The 24,153-nt window shown below is 39.1% G+C and overlaps 1 protein-coding gene across 1 annotated transcript in view; it reads right to left on the bottom strand.

Moving 5' to 3' along the window:
- Positions 1-24,153, bottom strand: part of ITGA9 (integrin subunit alpha 9) — a 209,771-nt gene that overhangs the window by 23,308 nt on the left and 162,310 nt on the right. Inside the window, exons 23-26 of the mRNA XM_009904757.2 lie at positions 21,533-21,640; positions 5,708-5,833; positions 4,983-5,102; positions 3,489-3,590 (exon numbers count right to left, since the gene is read on the bottom strand). Coding sequence (XP_009903059.2) covers positions 3,489-3,590; positions 4,983-5,102; positions 5,708-5,833; positions 21,533-21,640 — 456 coding nt within the window. The remainder of the gene's footprint in view (positions 1-3,488; positions 3,591-4,982; positions 5,103-5,707; positions 5,834-21,532; positions 21,641-24,153) is intronic.

Here is a 24,153-nt window from a genome sequence, read left to right as displayed (position 1 = left end):
TAAACTTAATTTTTAAAAGTGTTTCTTTTTTATTCACCCCCCTGAAATATATTTGTTTATCATTACAAACAGAAACATATTCAAACCCTGAGAATAAAATAATGAAATCCATCTAGGACGATCAATTGTCTGTGCTGAATTACATTTGGGTGACTGGGATGAAAATGAGAGAATAATGAACTCTACCCAGGAGGAAGGAAAGGTTTAAAGGCTTGACAAAGTATATTTGCTCTGAGCTGATGGTACAAACACAGCTGTATGGTAGCCTTCAGCCTTATAGGGCACTTTGCTGAAGGAGATGTGTGCATTATATCCAAAGTTCCCCTTTCATCTATTCAGCTTTGCACCCCCACACTTTCAAGAGAGTGAGACTCCAAGGCATTTGGCTGGTTTTTGACATAGTGAAATCTAATCTATTCTTCCTTCCACAGTGGCACGAAGGGGGAAGTCCTTTAGCTCCATAGGAGCACTCAGTGAGTGCAAGATGCAGATTGTTGGTATTTGACCACTGTGGTCTCATGGAGCTTATTGTTGGTTTTGCCTCACATGCAGAGAAAAAAGGAGCCAAACCCTCATGGAAACCCATATGTGCAAGAAAAGAAAATATGCTTCTCGAAAATATCATGCCATTGCTTTCAGCCAATATATATTCATGTTAATACAACTGTCATCACAGAGCCAAATCCAAACTCTGCTCAGCTTCTTCAGGTGACCTGTCCAATATAAGAGCTCAAACAGCCTCTTTTAAGTGGAGATGGAAAATAATCATTCCAAATCACATAAAATCATATCCAGGTAAATGATTTCTGAAAACTGCATGAATGCCTTGGTTTGGTGTTTTTCTTTTTCCCCTCAAAGGGTTCATTTCAAAGCCTGCTACTCAGGTTGCAGATGTTTACATAAGTATTGCAACTCCTTTACAAATCACCTACTGGATTTTCTGACAAAGCTGGTATTTTTATGGGTGGTCCTGCCACCACTAGTACTTCTAACACTGCCATCACAAGTATCAGCCTTCCTTTTTCTCTTGACTTCTTTACAGACACTTTGCACTCTGCTATTAAACACTATGCTGTAAAAGTGGTCAATGAAATAAGGGAATCTCATTCTGAAGAACCATGTGGTAATAAGTTGACATTTATCTCTGGAAAGCAAAAAGGCCTTTTCAAATTTACCATGATAAAGTATCCACAAAAATGTTTCTCATTTTTAGGGAACACCTCCATAAACAGACTCAAAAGAAACCCATGCACAAGCATTCAGCAGGAGCTGCTATCCAAACAGATATGGTACAGCAGTCAACGGTCAACGAAAAGATTACAGGATGAGCTGGACAAAGGAAGGGAGGAGTATGAACAAAGACATTTTATCTCTCCTGTCTCCACTTCCAGCCGAATAGCTGTGGCTTGCAACACAGCTCGATTCCCTTCTGCATTCCACAAGAAAAGAGGAGGGAGAAAAATGAATACCTTGAGCCAAACCACATGTCTTAAATTTTTCCCTGAACATGACCCTGTGCAAAACGTACAGTCATGGTGAAGCCAACCAACATATGGAAAGAGCATAAAAAGAGACAGCAAATGGCACTCACGTTAGAAAAGACCTGAAATTACAAATTGATGTTACATGGCATCAACATGTCAAGCATGCTCCTTTATGGATAGGGCTTCCCAGGAGCTAGGAGCAAGCTCTCGTTTGAAGGTTAGTATAGTTTCCTAGCACACACACTGCACTTTATAATCATTGCAACTCAAGGCTTGATGAAAAGATTTCCAGGAACAGGAAAAAGACAATTTGGGGGGGATTTTTTTTTGGTGTGTTTTTGTTTCGGGGGATATTATTCCTTCTTTTTTTTTTTTTGCTCCTCCAAAGATTAGATAACAATGAAATACAGCAGAGCTTGCTTTCCTAGATAAAACTGTCTCTAAATTTAAACATTAAATAATCCCACACATTTTACATTGTGCCTGTCATTCCTAGAGGTCCCAAACCCCTTTAGAGATCAAGATATTCAGCAGAGAGATCCTGACTTCTGTTTCAGCTGGGGTATGGGAAATCTTTTCCATAAAATTGCAGGGTTCTCTCCTTGCAAGCTGCAGAACTAAAGAGAGATCAAGCAATATATTAACAACCAGGGCTGCAAATCACTTAAAAGACACGTTCTCAAGCAAAGCTAGCTATGTTTTTCATTTCAGCTGCCAGGTCCATGTTTTAATGCTCTTCTGTCAGGCCCAGAAACCTGACAAAGAAAACAGAACAGAAGGGGAAAGAATAGGGTCCTATCACATAAAATAATTTCTTTTTTTTGACAGATCCGATAAATTACAAAGTTATGTCTAGGGTTGCAGACACAACGGTGGAGAAGATGGTCACTGTAGTGACGTCTCTGCTTTCAAACTGAAGGTAGTAAGTAGTTGCAAGTTCAATTCCTCATTTGCCTGCAGGATTTTAAATCCAGGACTGCTGAGATGAATGCTTTAGTTTAGGACATCAGCGTCTTCCAAAGTGTCTTGAACTAAATATTTGCACACTCAAGCCTCAAGAGTACTCATTGAAATGGAGCCAATTAGAGAGTGGTTGCATGGGCTAGTAGTGATGACAATCACCGGGGATAAAAGGATAAGGAGAGATGTGATCTTGGTCATACTTGAAGAATGCACAGCAACAGGAGAAATTGAAAGTAGTCCAGATAACCTCTGGTCCCTCACATGAGAGAGAAATGAGAAATAAAACTTTAAATTTTCACCAGACCAAAAAAAAAAAAAAAAAAAGGTGAATATGGGTGCAGCCCTCATTCAGTTTTTCATGTGTAAGTATTAGGTGACTTGGTAGAGGGAAACCAAGCCCAGCACTTCCCACTTCTCCAGTACATTGTAAACATAGCCGCACACAGATTTACTTACAGCCAAAGCTATACAGTGAATTGAATTTTAGTATTTCCCCTTCAGTTCTCAATCCAGCCTCATGCAGATCAACATAAAATGTGGTATCAGAACATACATGATTTCCACCAGCTCAGCACAGTGGAAAAGTTAAATATATCTCTGAAAGTTGAGACAACCTTGCCTATTTTCACAGCCCCCAAAATATCATTAGCAATTCTAATTATTTCTTACTGGCACATCTGAAAAGTCTTCTCTGAGGTTTCAAGTCTCTGCTAGGTTTTCAAGGAAAATCTGAATTAGATTAAAGCAGACACTAACCCTAGAACAGGAAGATAAACCTAATTTTGGCACAAATACCTCAATTTTGGCTAGTACAACACAGATCCTCCTGCTTCACATAACATCACTCATTGTGATGGCATGGTTATCACAGAGAGCAAAAACACAGTTCATGGCACTGGTAGCCTAGTCAAACAAAGTCTGGGCATTCTTGTGGGCTAGCCTAGCCTAAACCCAGCCACAAATACCATTTTGTGTAGAGCCCTCAATGTTCTCCAGCCCACTGGGATCAGGAAACCTCTCTCATCAGGTTTATTTACTTACTGGTTTTTCTTCTGGGCTTCCATTGGGCACCTCCACTACTCTGAGGTCAGGGTCCACCCTCACCCTTGCCCTTGTGACAAACTGGATGACTGATGAACTGTCCTGAGAAAAGGAGAAAGAAAAAAAGAAAAAAAAAATCAAAGAGGAAGAATGGAATTTGATTTGAAAAAGAAAAAAAAATTTAAAAGCACCAAAAATATTCAAAAAACCACCAAATATTTATCAGTGTAATAAACACATCTAGACAATGCTTAGTGAAGGTTAGGTTACAATCCTGCTTTGCATAAAGATAGTTCATGCTCATAATACATAAAACTGAGCACATAATCTCAGATTAAAACAAAATCTGATACAATGAACTTTAAAGACATTTCTATTTGGCCTGTTAATGTTTGCCACATTTACTGCAAAAGAGAATGCTGCCAGTCAACACAGGCAAGCTCAATATTAGCCATCAAAGAGAAGTTCCTCTTTCTTTTTCAGATTAACAGAAAAATGATATATGGAATGTGGGATAAATTCTGGCATATCCCAAGATGAAAACATAGTTATTTGAATCTGTGCATTGCAAATAGCTTCATTATTCACCACCCCTTGTTAATACCTATTTCTCCTATATTTTACACAGTGCATTCCAAGAAGCTGCCAACTGATAGGCCAGACATTTGAATGCTCTTCACCTTGGAGAGGGTAGGTGAGTGGGAAATGACAACGTATTGGTGACACTGACTCAAAGGCATATGTAAACACTGCATGTCCTTTAAAGGGAGTGTTGCTCATGGTCATCTCGGAAAGGACCCAAAAAAGTGGATGAATCTTGTCTATTGCCAGGACTGAATTTGCCAGAAACATTTTACGTGGAGTCAGGTACTTACTTACATATTTCAGAATTTCTGCAAGCATGCAATAAATACAACTTCTGGCCTTGCCTGTATTTACTGCTTTGTGAACAATCTTTAGCAGATGAATTGGCTTCAGCTGGAAAAAGCTACCAATTGCTTTAGGAACCGCTTTATAATAAGGGCTCTCTCCAATGCTTTTAATTTGACAGCCATCAAAGGCAGGTTTTAGTAGGCTCATGTTATCATCTTCCTCCTCTGATTATCTTATGCCCTCATAATCTTGCCACTCAACGTTCGCAATGCTACACAGTCAGCATTTTTGTAAGTAAACAGGGCAAAATGCAGTAAATCACTAGAAATGCAAAAGATTTGCTGTCTCAGAGAAGACAGGAATTAACTTGCTACCCATTTGTTACTTGTCACAAATGCCAAGCTCAGCATTAATACAGTTGTGATGTATCTTCTTTGAATGGTAATTATTTGAAGAAAAAATTACAAAATCCTGCCATGTCTTTTACAGAAGGAATGATAGATAGCTGGTCACAGTTTACATGCACTTACTCTACTTTTCATTTTTCAGGATGAAAACTTTCAGAGTCCATTGATGCACGTAAACATGGATTGGTACTTAAATGACAAAGGAAGCACCTACCTTCTTCAGTATCTCTGTATTCAGCAGTGTGTAGATACTTATATCACAGGACTCTGCTTTGGCTAGTGAGCTTAAGTTGCAGCGTATAATTAAGCAGGACCTGCCTGGTCTTTCACAGTCCTACAGGAAATATGGAAAAAGCGGTTAGGCAAACGAGGAAAAAAAAATCAGCAACAAATTTTGTGACAGCAAACACATCAACTGACTAAGTTACTTGGTAAGCTGCTAAAATACAGCACTTCTGCACTGCAGTAATGGTGACGCTCAAGACCTGATGACATTACATAGACCTGCATCAAAGTCAGTCAGGTAAGATTCATCCCTCTTCATTGCTGCTGAGCTAGGTGAGCACTCAGGGCCAGGGGGAGCAGGAGCACTGCTGCATATTAGCCCTCTGCACAGGTCAGATGTCAAGCACGGTGTGCAGCCCCACAGCCCTATGTGATTTGTCAAAACATGGGAACAAGGGCTTTGGTCACCAAGTGTGTGCTGCCATGTCAGGTAATTCCCTCCCTACTGCACCACGTGGAACATCCTATTTTCCTTTAAAAATCAGGTAACTAAACCCACTAAACATCTCCATGACACATCATCAGTATCAGGACACAGGCACCAAACAGCTACTTTTTAATGGACTATCTGCTTGAGTCCTTCATGCTAAGCCATGCAAAAGCTTTTTTACGATACACAGTATGCTCAAGTTTGCCATAACTGGACTTTCTTACCAATACTTTTCTGCCAGACTTCGTGAAAAAAGCAAATATTGTGTGGAAAATATTTTCATTCACTTGAGGAACAATGCATGGGCTGGGGTTTCTGTGAAACGAACAGTTTCCTTTGTCCTGACCAACCTGCAAAAACAATTAAAATCATAATTATTATTCTGAATTAAACTACACAAGAAGGTAAAATAAGTCTGTCCATAAAAATACAGCTACATATGAATGTCACCCATTAGTAGTCAAAAGAAAGAAATAAGTGCTTTGGGAGTCAAACAATCCTGAAGAAAATACCTCAAGTAAGCCAGACCAACCACACACTGGAAATGCTTGGCTCTCTTGACTGGAGAAAATACAAACCTATCTAACCTAGCTCAAATGTAGGTGTCTGTGCTCTCCAAACCTGGAGTTAGAAACAAAGACAGAAAATCTCAGCAACAGATGAAAAACACCACATAGCATTTGAAGTCAATAGTGTCACTCTGTATATTCCTTTTTTTGTAACTGTTTTGATTTATGCTTTGGACAAGTTGGCTGTTTCACAATTTATATCACAACTACCGAGTTAAACTAAATATTTGTGTAAATAAACAAGCCTGGACACTGCATACGTTCTTTTACCTCTCAGTACAAATAGTACAAAAGTAATCTTTTTTGTATCATTAGCTTATTTCCTTGTCCAGAAAAGTAGATGCTTGAAGCAGGTGCCATGTATCAAGTTTTGATAAAATGACCTTCAGCTAAGATAACCTTGCACTACAAAACCCTTCTCACTTTTTGCACCTTATGAATCATCACTGAAGAAAACCTACAAACTATGGCAGCAAAGTATCAGCAAATTACTCTTGCTGCCATCCTTAAAACCTATAAAAATGAGAGAGATGAAGGTTTTCCCACAAACCACTAAGTGACATTCTTGCGTATCTTGCTGTTGACCTCCTCACATCCTCTGCTCTGAGAGGAATAAAACTTGCACCTTACTCTAATCACAAGAGAGGGAGAAAAAAAACAGTTATTATGGGTATAAAATTACTGCACTACCCAATTTTGAATTAAACAGTTTATAGCTGAGTTAGGCAAAATATTGCCAAAAAAAGAAAACCCCAAAAGTCTATCTAGATCTTAAATTATATTTTCCAGACAAGTGATATTTACATATCTTCTCTGCTTCATTTGCCCACAAGCTCTTCATAATCTGTTCTTTGGAGTACATACTCATAATCTGCCTTCACCTAATACATCTTTGTTTTCCCAGCAGATATAGGCACAGGTAGCTACTCATTACTTGCAGTGTCCTTGAGATCAACTGAAAATTAAGACTGCAATGTCCACCATTTTCCCAGATCACCTGGAATGAGTTTCATTGTTTATTCTAGGCAAGAGATTCACAAAGCCCACTGACATTTGTTTTCTTTGACCTTTCACATAGGACTTAGATCCAGATCAGCAAGAAGGTTTACCTTAAATCAAGAACAGCAAAGAGCCAAGATCTAGTCAGTACTTGTTCTTTCTTCCTGAAAGTTTAAATTACCAGACACTTGGGCAGATGTCATTAGATTCACACAAGAGAGACAGAAAGGACATTATGAGCTTCTGCACTATCCCTGCTGTTGGCACATCCCTCAAACAGTCTTGCTTTACATCCTGTACAAATACAATGTAAGAACAAACCAAAGCAGAAATATCTCACATGACTAAATGGAATCATCTGGCATGAGGCATCATCAATCCAGTCCTTTCTTCTCTGAATGGTGACCTTTTCTTAAACTGAAATTGGCTACAGCTTATCCTTTTTAAAACACTTTAGCTGAAACATGGAAAAGCACCTCCAGAAGACTGAGTCTGAACTTGGAAATCCCTTCTGCCTGCTGTGTGGCAATCCTACACAAAGCAGCTACTAAATTCAGTGTCTCTGCCCACTTTAGGAGGGACACATGCACGGATCATGTACCTTCTGTCACCTGCACTGCTGTGGAACAGACCAGCAGGTCACCTATAGCTTATATCAGTAGCCAAATGCAGATACTACTTCCCGGAAGATGGCAGACACTACTGCTTGGCCTGAAGAATTTGAAGGGATTCAAGCAGGCAGAAATTAGGTCTTGTTCATCTGTGCATCTGCAAACAATCAGTGTATGCTGAAGGTCAGGAGACAGGAAAGGATTGCAAGGCAGCTGAGTAGCAATGCCTCTTTCAGCACTCTTGGAAAAAGTGGAGCCACAGAATTAGGGAAAAAAGTGTGGATCACACTGAGGTAGAAGGAAAGTCAGCCTCTACAAAGGACTGACTACAGTTGGGTTGTTTGGGGCTTTTTGTTTGGTTGGGTTTGGTTACAGGTTTTACAGGTTTGGAGTTTGCTTTTGTTGTTTGGTTTGGTTGGTTTGTGGGGGTTTTACTTGGTATTTTTGGTTGGTTGGGTTTGGGTGGGTTTTTTGTTGTTTATTAGGGAGATTTTTTTTCTGTCTTTTGTTTGGCCTGGGATTATTTGTGGTTGGGCTTTTGGGTTTTTTTGTTTGTTTGTTTTGTTAGGGAGACTGTCAGACACTTAAAACTTCACACCATCTCTTACTTTCATCAACATTTCGATGCATGAAGGTAAGGTTCAGTCAACCAGTCAGAGACAAAACTATGGTGACTTTTCATTAAGCTTTCTTCTCAATGGAGAAATCAGCTCTAGGAAATCAACCTGCTAAATAAAATCTTAGCAGAAAGCTCCTGCATTGTGCTGGGACTGAACTGCACCTCTGAAATACAAATCAGGATTTGGCCTCACACGTGAGGCTCTCCTTATTCAAACACAGTGCTCCCCTAGTCACCTGTTTTTCTCCTTGGGACCAACTTCATAATCTAGTACACAGAGAGGAAAATTTCCAGCAAATTCAAGGGCTTTGTAGGAACAAATGGTTATGATTTATAGCTGCAATAAGTTTTTGACGTGGAGTAGGAAGCCAGGCTCTTTGACAAAGTCTTGGAGTTTCAGGGTATGTGACATACTAGAGCATTTTGGAAATTTCCATGCACTCTCAGCAGCCTCTAAAGAGAAAAGGGCTATCTCCAAAGTGATCTTCCCAGGACCTGGGATCAAACATCTCACAGAAATAACAGAAAGAGATTTTCAAAGCATTGCAAAGGACATAGAAAGAGATGTGTGTTGCCTTTATACTCGATACAAGGACTATCTAGAAGCCACAGAGAAAAATCAACATCCGATTCCTAACACAAACAAACATCAACAAAACTGGAGTAGAGGGAACAGGGACAGAAAGGAGGCTTTCTTAAATCCTACATTAAAATACCAGCTTGGGAAATAAAAACACGTACCAAGCAAGGTACCAAGCAAGAGCAACTCTGCAGCTTCTCAAGGAGGGACTTTCAAGAAGCTATGTTGGAGCTGTCTCTGCTAAAGGTTGTTTCATTTTATTTTCCAGAAGGTACTTAAGTGGTTTAAGTCCTGCATTAAAAAAAAAATGTGATCTGGTGTACTGTCACTACCGTTAAATCTCCTGTACTGAAAGCTTACCCAAAAACCCAGAAGTCTACCTGAGCACCTAATTCAGGTCAAACAATAAGGGGGACCTCAGCATCTAAAGTGCATCTCAACTCCTTTTCTAACTTGCTCCGAGTCTAATCCTGTAGCCTGAATGTGCTGCAGCTATGAATGAGTGTTAAGTGCACTCCTCAAGTGCTCCATTGTGTTTCTTTTCACCCCAAAGAAAAGCAGGCTGTCACTCTGTGATATGAAGGCCAGCTCCCAGCACTTGAAAGGTGGGGGATTTTGCTTTAAAAGCTCACTTCTGAATCGAACTAAGACGGGAGCAAAGAAGCACTCTAAGGCACTTCAGTCTAGCAGAACTTCTGCAAAGGTTGATGACTGAAGATGCACAGAATATACATTATGCATGTTTGATAAGAAAAAGTTTTCTTTTTTTTTTTTTCACCTATGCACATGGATATTACATCAAGTCCTACAAGCAGGGCTCCTGGAGTTCATGCTGTCTCTTACATACTTGGATTGCTATATTTCTACACACAGAAATCCTTCTGGACCAAAACATGCTACAATCAGTCTTGACCACACAAAATTTCTCCATAACTGGAAGTGTTATGCATGTATTTTTAATCTGACTTGGCAGATTTCACTGAACAGCTTTACATTGCAGAAAAAAAATCGCATAAAAACAATTTCAAAGGTCTTAAATTACTGTCTACGTTTCCTTATCCTCTGTATACAATATTCTATACTCTCAATTCTAAACTGAAAGATTCATAAGGTGGCGGCTTTCTGATGGGAACCCGAACATTTTGGAAAAACCTTTCCATAAATTATTTCTACCCAGAGATATTTATTACCCTTTGTCATTATTCTAATTAAAATGAAGCCTGTTTTGACCATGCTGAATAATGCCTTCAACTTTCAAGTGAGGCAAACTGACATCAAGAGCAAACGGAAAATTTCTCCACACAAATTTTTACTGACAACGTTTTCTTTTCACCTGGCTGGCTGTGTGTAGGGATGTTCCCATTCTCTAGGAACACCTTATTAAAGCCTGGAAAATATCTAACTTCAATGCATCAAGTGGATTTTATTTTTTTTTTTAATTTAGTTTTTATCTCAAGTTCAACTTCTTTTTGTCTGACTGCTTAGTCTCAAGGAAAAGAGTGGTTAAAAAAACACAGTCTGATAGTCCCATCATGGTATGTCAGCGTGATTAAAGCCAGCAGAGCCTGCATTCAGATCTCACCTGCATTCTTGAACATCACTGGTTGCCAGAACAGCCATCTGAAATTCTCTGTAGGGAGACATTACTGTTGGCTGTCTCAATTTAGACACCTAACAGTCCTGCTTTCAGAAGGCTGACATGTGCCACTTAAAAATCACAATCTTTTAGACAGTTTTAGCTGGACACCCACGACCTAAGAGACTGAAAATCACTGCTTACTCGTGAACATTCTCCTATTGTATTCACCACATGCACATATACATGGAATATGCATAAACACAAAGCGATATAACACCATATGTGCCTCCTTGCATAAAAGGTGTATATATATATATATAACTCTGCAAATGCTAAGAGTATTACTAATCTATCACCATGCAGAAAATCACAATATCCCTTATGTTGCCTACCCTACCTATAAATGGCCACACATTCACAGACAAGTTAGTCTCTAGCTCTGTTAACTTACTGGAAGTTGTTGTCCCCTTAGAAAGTCCATAAACATGCATGAGCAACAACATTTAAAGAGGACAGCATATACAGTGGGTTACTCTGCCAACTTTATGTTCACAGAATCATGAATGGTCTGGGTTGGAAGGCACCTCCAAAGCTCATCTAGTCCAATCCCCTCTGCAGTAAGCAGGGGCATCCTCCACTAGATCAGGTTGCCCAGAGCCCTGTTAAGCCTCACCTTGAATGTCTTCAGGGGTGGGGCCTGAACTACCTACCTGGACAACCTGTTCCAGTGTTCCACTACCCTCATGCTAAAGAACTTGTTCTTAACATCCAATCTAAATCTGCTCTTCTCTAGTTTGAAACCATTGCCCCTCATCCTATCACTACAGTAACCAGTCTCTCTCCATCCTTCTTGTAGGCCCTCTTCAGGTACTGGAAGGTCATTATTAGGTGTCCCTAGAGCCTTCTCTTCTCCTGGCTGAACAACCCCAGCTCCCTCAACCTGTTTTCTTTGTTGCCAGCACAAGCTACTAAGCTTCTCCAAGACAAGACATAACCACTGGAGAAAGCATGTGCTTTACTTCATGCTTTAAAAATGCTGTATCCGCAACAAGGAAGAAATTCCTACAAGAAAACTTCAGAGGACTCTGAAAAGCCTTACAGAGCAGGAGCAAGCCCCTAAAGTAGGAATGATTTTTAGTCATATCAGATTATACCACTCTTCAGAAAAAAATGTCAGAAGGACATTTCAGAGTGCAACAGTTGGATGTAAAACATATTCTGTACACTGCACACATTACAGGCTAAAATTGGAAGATATTTGAAAAGGTTGTATGGAGATAGCATGGGTTTGTGCCCACAGGGATCACTCTCTCTGACTTTCCCTGTATGTGTACGGACTTACGAGAATACTTGGGCTAGGCTTGGCATTCCAACAAGGTGATACCAGTGCAAGGCAGACAATCACCATGTGGTCCCCTAAGAACACTGAGGAAAATCCAGGACTGCCAATCAAACCATTCTTGCATTTCTAATCCAGATCAGCCATAGGTTTAGAGGGTCTGGAATTTCTGGGAGAAATAATACACCTGCTGCCCCAGCACATTCCCCTTCTACTATCAGTTCTGTCCTCCACCTTCAGGGTGCTCGTAACATCATTTCTGCTCATCTGTAGCTACTCTCAGAACATGTCCATTTCTAAAGTGTCTTTGGGGCCTTTAAGAAATCATTGGATCTGTTTGCAAACATTTTAGAAGTTTAGGCCATACTGCCTATAACATAAACTTCATTGGTGGACTGAAAACCAGTGGTCCCTCTGGACCTCAACCGGTTTAATATGCATCAAAAGTGAGACTCTCCATTTTTTCAGAGCCTGCACAAGGCTCCGTATCCTGCACAAGATGTCAACCTAGGAGAGTGAAACAAAATACAATTTCCAAACAGGGGGCTGGGAAGGTCAGCTGAGGACCAAGCACAGGGAAATGGAAATTAACAGTTGGCATGTGCTTAAATATGTGCATGTGATAAGAGTCGCTTGGAAGAATGAGACTGAAAAACAAGAGGAAACAAGCGGTTCCTTCCAGCGAAGCATTAAGTACAATCTCCCTATTGCATTGCTGCATATAAGTTGAGCACTAATCCTGGTTTATTCCTTACAGACAACACCAGACTGCCACTAATGCAAAAGAATTAATCAGGTGTTAGAAGTTTCCAGGCTCTTCCAGTAAGCCTGATTCCTCTCTTGAGTTAAATCATCAGCAGTTACTAATGAGAGTCTGGAATCCAGCAGAATTAAACTGATACAAAGGAAGCACAAAGGTGGAATCCAGCTATGAGTGCATCTGATGGAACCAAACCTATGTCTGATCACAGAGAAAGTGAGGGGGCAAGCCCAGGGAAAATGTCACAAAACACAAGGAATTTAGAACAGCAATTTTAGCTGCAGGAAAGACACTCAAGGTCTGGACACAGGTCACTTGGTTCACGAAATTGTTAACGTTGTTCAAGTCTGAAATGGATGCCTTTCTCACCAGCCCTGGGGTATGCTGGCTTCAAAGGACAGTTTGGCTGTACTCTTCTTGAAATTGATGCCAGATAGTTTTTACTTTCTTCGTCTTCTTCTTTTACTGTTTTATTTGTGTACGCATGTCTAATCAGTGGTTCAAGTTTGTGAAGTGGATAACAAATAACAGATGCACTTTTGTTTGTCTTCGTTGGTAACCGTAGCACATTCACCCTAATATTAGGGAAAACATGTATGTATCCTGATTCAAAGATACTGATTCACCATTTCAAAGGTACTGATTCACCCTTTAGTAGGTGAATAGAAATAAATTGATCGGCAGGGTTAATCTATCATGACACACTGAGGAAAAAAGAAAAGGGAATGGGCAAGAAATTCCGGACCAGGTCAGACTTTCAACAGTAGACAAATAAGTTATGTAAATATTAGCTGAGTACTCGCTCCATATGCCAAAAATGTTTAACATTCACAGATAATGAAACATGTTTGAATCAGAACAGTTCTGTTGATTCTGGCAATAAATTCAAGAGCCACTGAAACAACACAAAAGAATTTTTAAAAATAACCCATTTTACACAACACTTGAAAGATTTTGAGCAAAAGTAGTAATGCTGGTAAAGAAAAGCAGTACTCTACAGATCCAACAGGTAAACTTACACGGCCATGAGGACAGGCAATATTTAAACAGCAAAGTGGAGATGCTAGAGCATTAAATCAGTGTACAGGAGCACTTCACTGTAGCTCTGGCTTCTGCTCCTCCAGCAGAAAGGAGAACACCAGATGTGTGTTTGGCATAAAAGTGTGGTAACATGATTGCAATGCCTGTAGATCTCTCTCATGCACTTAACCCTGTAGCTTAATTAAATAACCTGTTAACTGAGTTTGATCAGTATAATCCTGCAACACTTGCCTGGTCTTGATGCTGCAACTGCTTTGCACGTACTTAGCAGCAGTCACCAGAAGCACTGCTCTCAAATACTAGTGCCACCTATCCAGTTCAGTAAGGAAAGCAAAGATCTTCTGATCTAAATTTCCTGACTTCCAAGACAAGTGGCTTCTTTCCTGGACAGGAGGCACTGCCACATGTACATAGTGTAAAGAAAGACCAACCACTGAGAGTATTTATGAGTGTGCTCATAAATAATGTGCTCTATGTATATCAGCCTTTAACAGTCAAAATCCAAGAGTCACCAAGAGAGAGTCACCAACAGGTACATTTCTTCTTCTTATGGAGAACTGTGAAATGCTTCACCAACATATGAGACAGCATATAGATCTTAAGGTATGTCTCCTATGGTGTATAAACAATATATGTCACCTTAGGTACATAAATAAGCCCATGGCTTTTCTTAACCTAATTATTGGTCTTTCCTCACAGGCTCTGTTGATGTTAGAATGAGAGGTTCTAAAAACTGTGTGGATCAAACAACTCAGATGGGATATTTCACTAAAGCAGGTATTTGAATATATCAGAAAGACATTGTAGTTCAGCTCTAGGACACTCGGTAGATCCTTCATCAGAAGGAGTTACCTTCTTTGGCTGGGAAGCTTACAAGAAGTCTACTGTGTATTATTTTCCATACCTCAGCAAAACTAATTACTGTGGTACCTACCAAATATCCTGCTCCCTTCCCTTAATTTGGTAAGAGCTAACACGTATAGCCAATTCACTTTGTAAGACTTTTTCTTTATCTGAAATTCACTATAAAGAGGCAAATCAATCATCCTTGTCAAAACTGGAATTTCACATACTCGGCCAAAAGAACAGGAGCCATGGGCAGGTCACAAAGTAGCAAGACTTTCAGTTCAGTTCCTCCAAAATATTAATCAGGCTACCACATCATCGTAGGATTTAGGAGAAAGAGAGTGTTGGAAAGTGCCAATAATCCAGTAATTTGAAAAAATTCACTGCTTCAGAAGCTAATCATGAGCAGGCCATAAGTAAACATGTCAAGTTTTGCCATGGTCTGATTTAAGATGTAGACCACAGTGCCCTTTTTCCATGTTTCAACAGCCTTGATTTTATAGTACTAGTCTTTTCTTTGAAAGATACAATTACTTTCCTGCATTCAGAAATATTTTCCATGATCATTCTCTTCATAATTAAAATAAAAAACAAAAAATTGATGCTTAGGTAATTATTAGAACACTTATAATGCTAGAAGATTTGGTCAAACCAAATACAAAAACTAAGAAAATTATTTCAAATCTTGTTTCACCTGAAATTCCAAACTAGGAACACACATAAACTTTCTGCCATGTTAAATAGTTTTGCTGTACCCTCAAGGCAATATCCAGCAATGCATGAAAGGATTATTCTGAAACTCTGTAAATGCAGTGAACTCTAAACAAGGCAGAGCTTTTGCATGGCAATACAGATGATTCCTGTAAAGCAAAAACAACATGATTTTTTTCCCTCTTCAGATTTATTTAAAGGTTCCAACACAGGAAATAATCTTATGGTCAGGCACCCTTTTCTGTATAACAATGAAAACTTAAATGAGAGTTAAGTTCCTCTTCACTGAAAGCTTCAGTTTATCGTGCTGATGTTAGGAAGATGTTTATAAGAGCTTTCTGAGCTGCTTCCTATGTCTAACATCAACTGTGCCATGCTGGGCCATGGTCCTGCTTCCCCTCACAGCCAGCCTGAGACTGAGCAGATATATGTTTCTCCTGTAAAAGACTGGAGTGCCAAGCAAGGCCTGATTCAGTTGTTATCACAGATATGCTTTAGCCCGGGGTGGGCAGAACACCTCTAATTGCCTGGGCAACATGTTTTGGAACAGCCATTTAAAGCAGTAATTAAAATGAAAGAGGCAGGAAGGTCAACAAGTTTCTGCACAATACACTCCCTGGAATGAATAATTTCCTCCAGCAATCTAGCTATGCCTTTAAATATGGTGCCAAAATACGTGTATGTCAGTGTGTGTATAACAATCACTGAAATAAAGAAACTGCGGGGGGGTGACTTATACAAACGGCTAAAAAAAGTCTTGCTGTAAGATCAAAATGTTCCTAAATAATCCTTGCATCAGTGGAGGCAATCAGAAGCAGCATAAATTACTGCTAAAAAAAAAATAATAAAAAAAAATTACTACCTCAAGTGCTATCAGCAAATATTTATGTCTTCACACAGTAGGACTATGTATATATGTTTTCAGAGCCAAGACCTGAAACTTCAAAAGACACAAAATAAACAATTTTTAAAACTGGTTGCCAAAAAAGAGGGGGGTTCTACACAATGATAACAACATACAAGTTTTCCTCTGTATGTGGAGCATGTGATGGTAAGCCTGATTATCTCAACCTATGCTTCAAGGAGCACTCGTGCACTACCAGCACTTCAGAGAGCTTTGACAGTTCTGCTTTGCTCATGGTTTTAAACATCAGCAATGCAGAAACCACAGCATCTTATCCTTATTTTGGAGGATAATAAGCAGAAATTACATTTAAGTTTTTGAAATTGCAAAGATGCCTTTTCATTGTACAAATGAAGAAAAACCTCAAGCAGTCAGAACAGAACAAGACAGCAAGCTTTATCTCTTCCCCTTAACATCTTTCTGCTCCTTACAGACATTACTGTGCCAAAGCCAGGAAGAAAAAGGACAGGAATGCTACACAAAACTGGCCTTAAAAATGTAACCTGTCATCAGCTGGGAAAGACTTGTGGCTCTGGGACTGACTCCATTATACTTTTTTCTGTTTCAATATTCACAGGAAGAGAATAAAGTTTATTTCAACTGTTTTCCTTATTGAACATGACAAGCTTTCCTACAGTTCCATGCTCAAGCAGTCATTGAAAGGAAACTTGGAAAAGGAATTCTCTTCATGCTGTTAGTTCATTTCCATCTTAGTTTTTCTTTATTAAAAAAAAAAAAATTACTGATATCTAGCTTTCATAATGTCAGAATCCAGGATTTGTCTGCTCAGTCAGAAGAAAGGAGAAGTATGGAGGGAATATGCAAAGCACAACAGCACAACTGTTTCCAACAGAAGGTCCTTTTAGTTTGCTCCCTAACCAGAAAGTGATGGGAATGTTGCATCAAAAATTAAGGGCTTTATCTATCTGGCACACTCAAAGTTAATGGGAGTAGGATTCACAAGACTAAGGTTTACCCCATTTTTCACTCTCTGGAGATAATACTTAAAGTCTAAGCTTAGACACCTAGGGAAACTCAAGGAGACTAGATGGCTTTTGTATTTTCAACAGAGGCCAGCAATTGTTTAATTTTTCCTATGTCTCACTTTCTCCATTAAGTAGAGTAAGAGAACACAGCAGTTTTAAAGTATTCTATTACTAGCAATTATTAAGTTAGTCATTACTGCACTTAGATATCAAAAGTTAGATACAGGGAGGGAGTTTCTTATCAGAAAATTGAAGGCAGTATTTCTTTCCTTCTTCCTTTCTCTAAATTCCCTTTTATTTCATTGCCTAGACTGCAAACTCTTTGAAGAAACTGTCTTGCGACACATGCATCTCACTTTCCAATAACATTCTTATCTCAGCAGCAATATACAAGGAGCAGGTCTTTATAGCCTCAGTATTTGTTCAACTAACAGGCTCTTAAAAATTTAATAACACAAATATATATATGTATATACATTATATGTATATTTTATATATGCAATAGAAGAAGCAATAGCTCCTTCCAAAAACCCACAAGCACACACAGCACTTGCACTGGGTTAACACTGTGCATCTTTGATTCTGGTGACAATTGTCTGACTGGAGTCTGAACAACTTGGCAGCCCTGCAGAGCTCAGTCCCTCCAGAGAAGGGGTGAGGATCATCTGCTTGCACTGCAGTTGGCTTCCAGTTCAAAGAGATAACTCAGTTTCCAACTGTTAGTCCCTTGTTCCTCATAATTGTGTTTACCTTCGATGGAAATAAAATAAATAGGAAGGCAACAATCTGATCCAGTTCCATCAAGCCAGCATCAGAGCAATCCCGGACACACTGCTAATTTATCAACAGCTTGAGGAAATACCCTGGTTAATTTGGTAGGAAATCCCATTGTGAAAATCTTTTTGGATGCCCTGGAAAGCAGCTCCTTGGCTGTCAAGTCAAGTAGCGCTTCCCTTGCCCTCCAAATTAGATGGATACCCAAAGGAAATTACTAATCTTTCAGTTCAAAACCAAAACACACACAAGCATAATGAGCATTGTTTTCCTTTGTGGAAGAACAGATAATCAATGGCTTGAAGAGTGGAAAATATACATTTTTTTGTTAACATTAACTCTACTCTACTCTTATTTGGGTAAGACTCTTCCGTGTCATCACCTATCCTGTTCCTTTCACAACACTTCTACCAACAAGCTGAGATATATAATTTATTATATTTCAAGCCTGGCTTGAAACCTCTGCCAGAAGGCAAATACAAAAATACAGAAAAACAAACAAGCAATTTATCTTATCTGCTTCCAAGATACCATTTACCACTGCAAAGTACCATGTAAAAATGAATGTCAAAGATGAAATTCCCTAGTTTAAGTGACTGTTAAAATTTCTGATAGGGAGAAAGTTAACTTTTTTTTTCCTAGTTTTCTTTCAGTGTCTCAAGGTTTTTTTAGCCCTGGCTTTTACTGTTGACTTGTTTTCTTTATATATTAGAGGTTTTGTTGAGGGAAGTACTGCAGAAACTCCTGAAGAGCATCTGAACATCTCTAAAGCAGAACTCCAAATATCAAAACACCTCTGTGACCTGGTTTTCTCTGGAACAAAATCTTAAAGCACTTTCTGCAATAAAGCCAAAAGCTTTGAGCAAAAGGAACAGAGGAAGCATGAGGGCTGTCATTTCCTCTATGAGCAGCAAGATAATAATTCCTATTAACACCTCCCAGAGATACAGACCGTTCCAGTGGGCCATATGTGAATTTCTCCTCTCTCTTTTATTATTTTTTGTGCTTCAAAGACTAGATCAATCAACACAATATGAAGGAATTAGATCCCAGCACTACCTTGTGTGGTATATGTGTGTTTGAGACACATTTCATTGCTGTATTATGTATTAGAGAAGTGGCAGCAGAATTATTAGTTTTACAAAACCAAACCCATGATGTAATCAAATCACAAATGCGGTATCAACAGTTTCAGTTAAAGGACAATTCCTAATCCTCTGTATTAATTGCAGCCATTCTGAAAGCAATGCTGACACTCAGAATGGTTGGATGGTAGGTATGAAGGTGTACAGCTATTTAGGAACACCTGCACCGTGTGGAAGGGTATTATCACTTTTGGAAAGTTCAAAATAAGCAAAAGCTTGAAATGTTTAATGATTGTGTTTACAAAATTCTCTTGAAAAAACAGCTGCTCTAACCCATTTTCTGAAGTTCCTTCCAACCTGCTGCTCTTAGGGTTTGTTTGTTTGTTTGTTTGTTTAAGTATATCATGTCTGTGAAAAGATGAAAAGCTCCACAATTTTAGTCCCCTCTTCATTCAATTAAAGCTCAGTGGGAGAGAGGCAGGAGGAAAGGGAGTAAGATTCTTTTCTTCTTACAATAGCAAGACTTGGGAGACATGGGTTCAGTGCCTGGCTCTGACGCAAATTTCCTGTGTGACCTCAGGCAAACCATTTGGTGTTTCAATTATTTATCTGTAAAGTGGGGATAACCACTGTCCTAGACAGAATTTGTTTGGATAGCATTTATTAATGTGTCAGAAGTGCTCAAAAAGTCATGTATTAAACCCCTATGGACCATATACCCCAAATCAGTGGTGAAAATGACCCAGGGTACGGCAGTGTATCATGAGGACACCCCTGATAAAACTGTAATTGCTTACTACCTTTCCTCAGCCTGCAGTGCAAATAGATCTCAACAGTAGTTTGAAATTTCCACAAAGACAAATTACAAAGCAGAAGACATCAAATAACTTTGGGGGGAAAAATACAACCTGTTGATGGGGAAAAGGGATACAAATGCTTCAAATATTAGTATAGTGTCCAAGACCACACAGCCACCAGAGAGATGACAGCAATGAAACAAAAGTTCAAGATCACCAAGGTTGGAAGAGACCTCAAAGATCATCAAGTCCAACCCATCACCACAGACCACATGACTAAACCATGGCACCAAGTGCCACATCCAATGCCCTCTTGAACACCTCCAGGGATGGTGACTCCACCACCTCCCTGGGCAGCTCATTCCAATGGCGAACGACTCTCTCAGTGAAGAAGTTTCTCCTCTCCTCAGTTAATTCAAGCATACCTTGCCTGACACAATCTGCAGAGATTTCTGCAGGAGTCAACACAGAGAAACATGCAAGAATTCATCGCATGAATTTTTAGATGGGCTGAGTTTTCTGTTCCTATCTCTTGGTTATATAGAGGCATATAGGATGACTGACTTCAGAGGAGACACCAATATTTGGGCAGAAGAAAATCTGCTGCTGTTGTGAAGACAGACACACATCCTCTCTCACAGTAGACAGAGACCACGAAAGGGACAAGAAAAGAGATTACGATCCTTTTGACAGTCAGTGTGTCAAAGTGAAGGTGACCTTCTGCATATAAGGCTGGTCTAAAAGCATTTAAATGCAACACCATGGAAAATGAGACACAGGCTGGTAAATTAATTCTAGTTCAAGAATTGACTCAGTCTATACAATATTGGTGAGAAATCTGTTTTCAGTGCTTCTGTCTTTAAGTACCCATCTGCAAGCCATATATATATCTCATGTCATTCAGCAGCACAAATCTTGGAAACCTGCTTAGAAAGGACTTCTTGGATCTATATTTACACAGATTCAGTGCCACAGTTACCTGTATGTGTGGGCCAGTAATACTTTCCAGCCAAAAAGCTAGAAAAGTAGCTAACAACAACAAAAGTTATAATAATTCTTTTCAAGTAGCCCCAAGAGCTGGTTCCATCTCACAAAGACAAATTACTCTGAATTTCAGCAATAAATTTAACTCAGTTGTGAGGTTTCAGTCTCTTGGCCACCACAACATAAATGATGGTATTTTAGTGGCTTAACAAAAACTTTGGAAGTAATAAATAAATATTAGAAACGAAACCTAAGAATGTGTCTCCTTTACCACAATTTATTTTGATTTTCCTTGGAGCTGACACAAAATTATCTTTTGAAAAACACTGTGTTGAAAGAATCAATTTCTCTGTTACTTTCATTTGTAAAAAAAGAACACTTAAAAAGAGTCAATTGGAACATTGACTACAGCGAAATAGATGCTGATAATGTACCCAGACCTCGCTGGTGTTTTTGCAGATAACCACATCAGAAAATGGGGAATGTGAGTCAGCTTGGTAACACATCCTGCAGATATCTATACACTATTTAATCAGGAAGGACTGATTAAGACTCAATCCTCTTTGGAGGTGTGGCTCAGGGAAGTGTTCTCCACATTCCCTTTAGGATTAACCTGACCTAGTTTCACACTGCTTTGTTGGAAACCAGGAACACACAACCGGCTGCTTGCCCTAGGTGAAGAACAGCAGTCAATGGTTGGAGGGGCTCAGCTAGTTATGATGATCTGGACACAGATACAGAAAACCTTTTATTGTCTAAAAAAGGAACTGATTAATTTAGTTCTGCTGTACTTTTTTTGTTTGTTTCGGTCACTGATAGCTCTTTGTGCCTCTCTGGGTTTTAGACTATACCAGAATGTACTCACCATCATCTGCTGAACATGAAATATTTCAGCTCCAGTAGCAGAAAGGCGGTTTGGAAATGAAATGTCAAGAAAAGCTCCAGGGAGAGTGCTTGGCCCTGCATTGTACACCTATAAGTAAGAAAAGATGCATTTGAATGCTTAAAAAATAAATCAAAACAAGATTACAGATATGGCTGCTCATAAATGGGAAGCTACTGTAGAAACAGAATTAGCAGCATAGGTAAATTTGGAAAAAAAAAAAAAGATACTATGAAAATTTTTCATTGTCTTCAGACTAAGACTTCTTTTATCAAAGTGTCAGGATGAAGTCAAAGATTTAGCTTATCTAACAGTCTTTAGGCACAGCTCGTGTATCAGGTGAGATGCAGCTTTGCAGGACAATTACCAGCCATCGATACAAATAGCATGAGATTTCTACCTTAGATACAGAGACACTGCTAGTACTGTTTGAGTGTTTTGGTAACGCCATTTGGAAGACTGTACGAAACATTGCAGTCTCAGCTAACATTTTCACTTCCATCTGGTAACCACTGCATTATATTCTGCATATGTTTTCCTTATGGAGCAGGAGCCAAAGTAATAATGATTGTGACTACCGGACTGCGGGTTTGCTGAGAGAGTTGCCAGGAAATGCATGTGAGCAATTTCCATTCAACTTCTGGGCTTTCCAACTAAGCGAAATGCTTAGTGGAAAACACTGACTTTCTATCAATACCCACCGCACACACGCCCCGCCCCCAAAATAAATTTTCAACAAAACCCCCAAGAATTTACAGTCTACCACTGAAACATATCCAGTGAAAACTCCAAACTGTGTGGGACTTTGCTGAAAATAATCAATCCGTGGAAAAATGTCAATGAAAATAGATTTTCATGTCTATCTACTTTTTGTTGTTGTTGTTGTTTAGGAAAATTATTTCCTGATTCTTTCTAACAACTCATATATAAGGGCATACAGTAAAAACATTTATCTGTACTGAGACAGCACTGCCAAAAGACATAGCAATCACTTGTTAATTGCATAAAGTACAAGTATGAAAACCAACTCAAAGTTTTTATTCCTCAAACACTGTTTACTTTTTGGGAAAAAAGAAAATGCCTGACTGATAAAGAGAATCAGTTTACAATGCCAAATCCTTCCAAAAACCCTGAGGCTCCAGGCAGGGGGAGATATCCTACTACAGTGGAGCGTGATCAATGCTGCAGGAAATGCAAACATAATGTCTCATGTTAGACATTTTTTAAAAATTTGATTCTCTCACTGAGATCAGATAGAAGACTTTACGCAGAAAAGACATTTTCACTGCACATCTTGTTACCTACCCCAAAATACCTCTGTTTCCTTATTAATATTGGGCATGGTATAGATTTTCACATATAAAACCCACTATAAAGTCCCATAGTTTTGCAAATCACCTCTTTTTCCTGGTTACCAAACTATTGCTTATCTCCATCTGGAGTTTAATAAATGGAAGACAAATCATTAAAAACAATTAAGCAAACAGTGATACTAACCATGCATAACCCATTATGAAACTCTACCCCTTTCTCTCTGACACACACAGAGGTTTAACATGTCAGTGGAGAGTAGATCTGTGACTTGTTACAGTGTAATTTTCTACTTCTATATGGAAAAAAAACCAAACAGAATACTGCAACTTGTAAATGTGTGTGAGAGACAAGAGGATAGGGCAGGACAAATGGTGGCTGTCAATATATAGATTCATTTTTCCTTACTTGTTCTCATTTTGTTTTATTGAAAATATTAATCTAGTTAAAGCATCAATTTATCTTCTCTTTATCTGTTTTTAACCAGTAACTGGCTGGGGGTAGGGAATGATCTCTAAACCCTCAAGAATGAAATCAGAGTCACAAGAATTAATAGCTTGGTTCACAAAAGCTTTAATGTCCTGAAATTTTTGCTTTCACTCCTTTTCAGTAAATAGCTAAGGGCACTGCATGACAGTGGGGGCTTAATTGCTCTGGACCACAGTCTGTCCACGGAGGCAGACATGTGTTATTCATTAAGAGCTGAGTGGCATTCGTGCCTAGGAGAACAGAAAGGGGAAAAAAGGCAAAAGACTATTTTTTCACAATAAATGATTTCCCCACCATGATTTGTCATTCCCTAGTTCCATCTAGTGGTCAAAAAGGATTTGAAATGCTTGTAAATACATACAGCAGCAAGAGTTCATTTTGGCCACATCAAAAGAGCTTGTTATAATAAATCATTCATGGTTTGCCATACCAGGAACCCATCTCACTGCCACTTGAAGTCTGATCTATAGATAATACTTGAGTAACACTGAGATGCTATGAAACATTTAATAAAACCTTCTCACACCTTTTTATCGTCAGTCTCCTCCCTGTGCTATACTCTTATCACTACTGCTATAACATTTTCATACTGAGGGCACTTGGCAAGTCCAAATCTCTAGCACAGAGATTGTGTATGTTCTCATGGATAAAGGCTGTCTGCCCCACTGCTCAATGACTATGCCCGTAAAAAGAATTAGTTCTCTTCTTTTGAACCAGCAACTGCCTCCATGATGTGGCACTTCAGTATGTAGAGCTCTTTACACAGCATGTGATGAAAGGTAAAAGAGAAACAAGCAGCTTCA

This window comes from Dryobates pubescens, chromosome 4 (assembly GCF_014839835.1).
Source record: "Dryobates pubescens isolate bDryPub1 chromosome 4, bDryPub1.pri, whole genome shotgun sequence".
Taxonomy (NCBI): domain Eukaryota; kingdom Metazoa; phylum Chordata; class Aves; order Piciformes; family Picidae; genus Dryobates; species Dryobates pubescens.
This window is presented reverse-complemented; position numbering and strand designations above follow the sequence as displayed.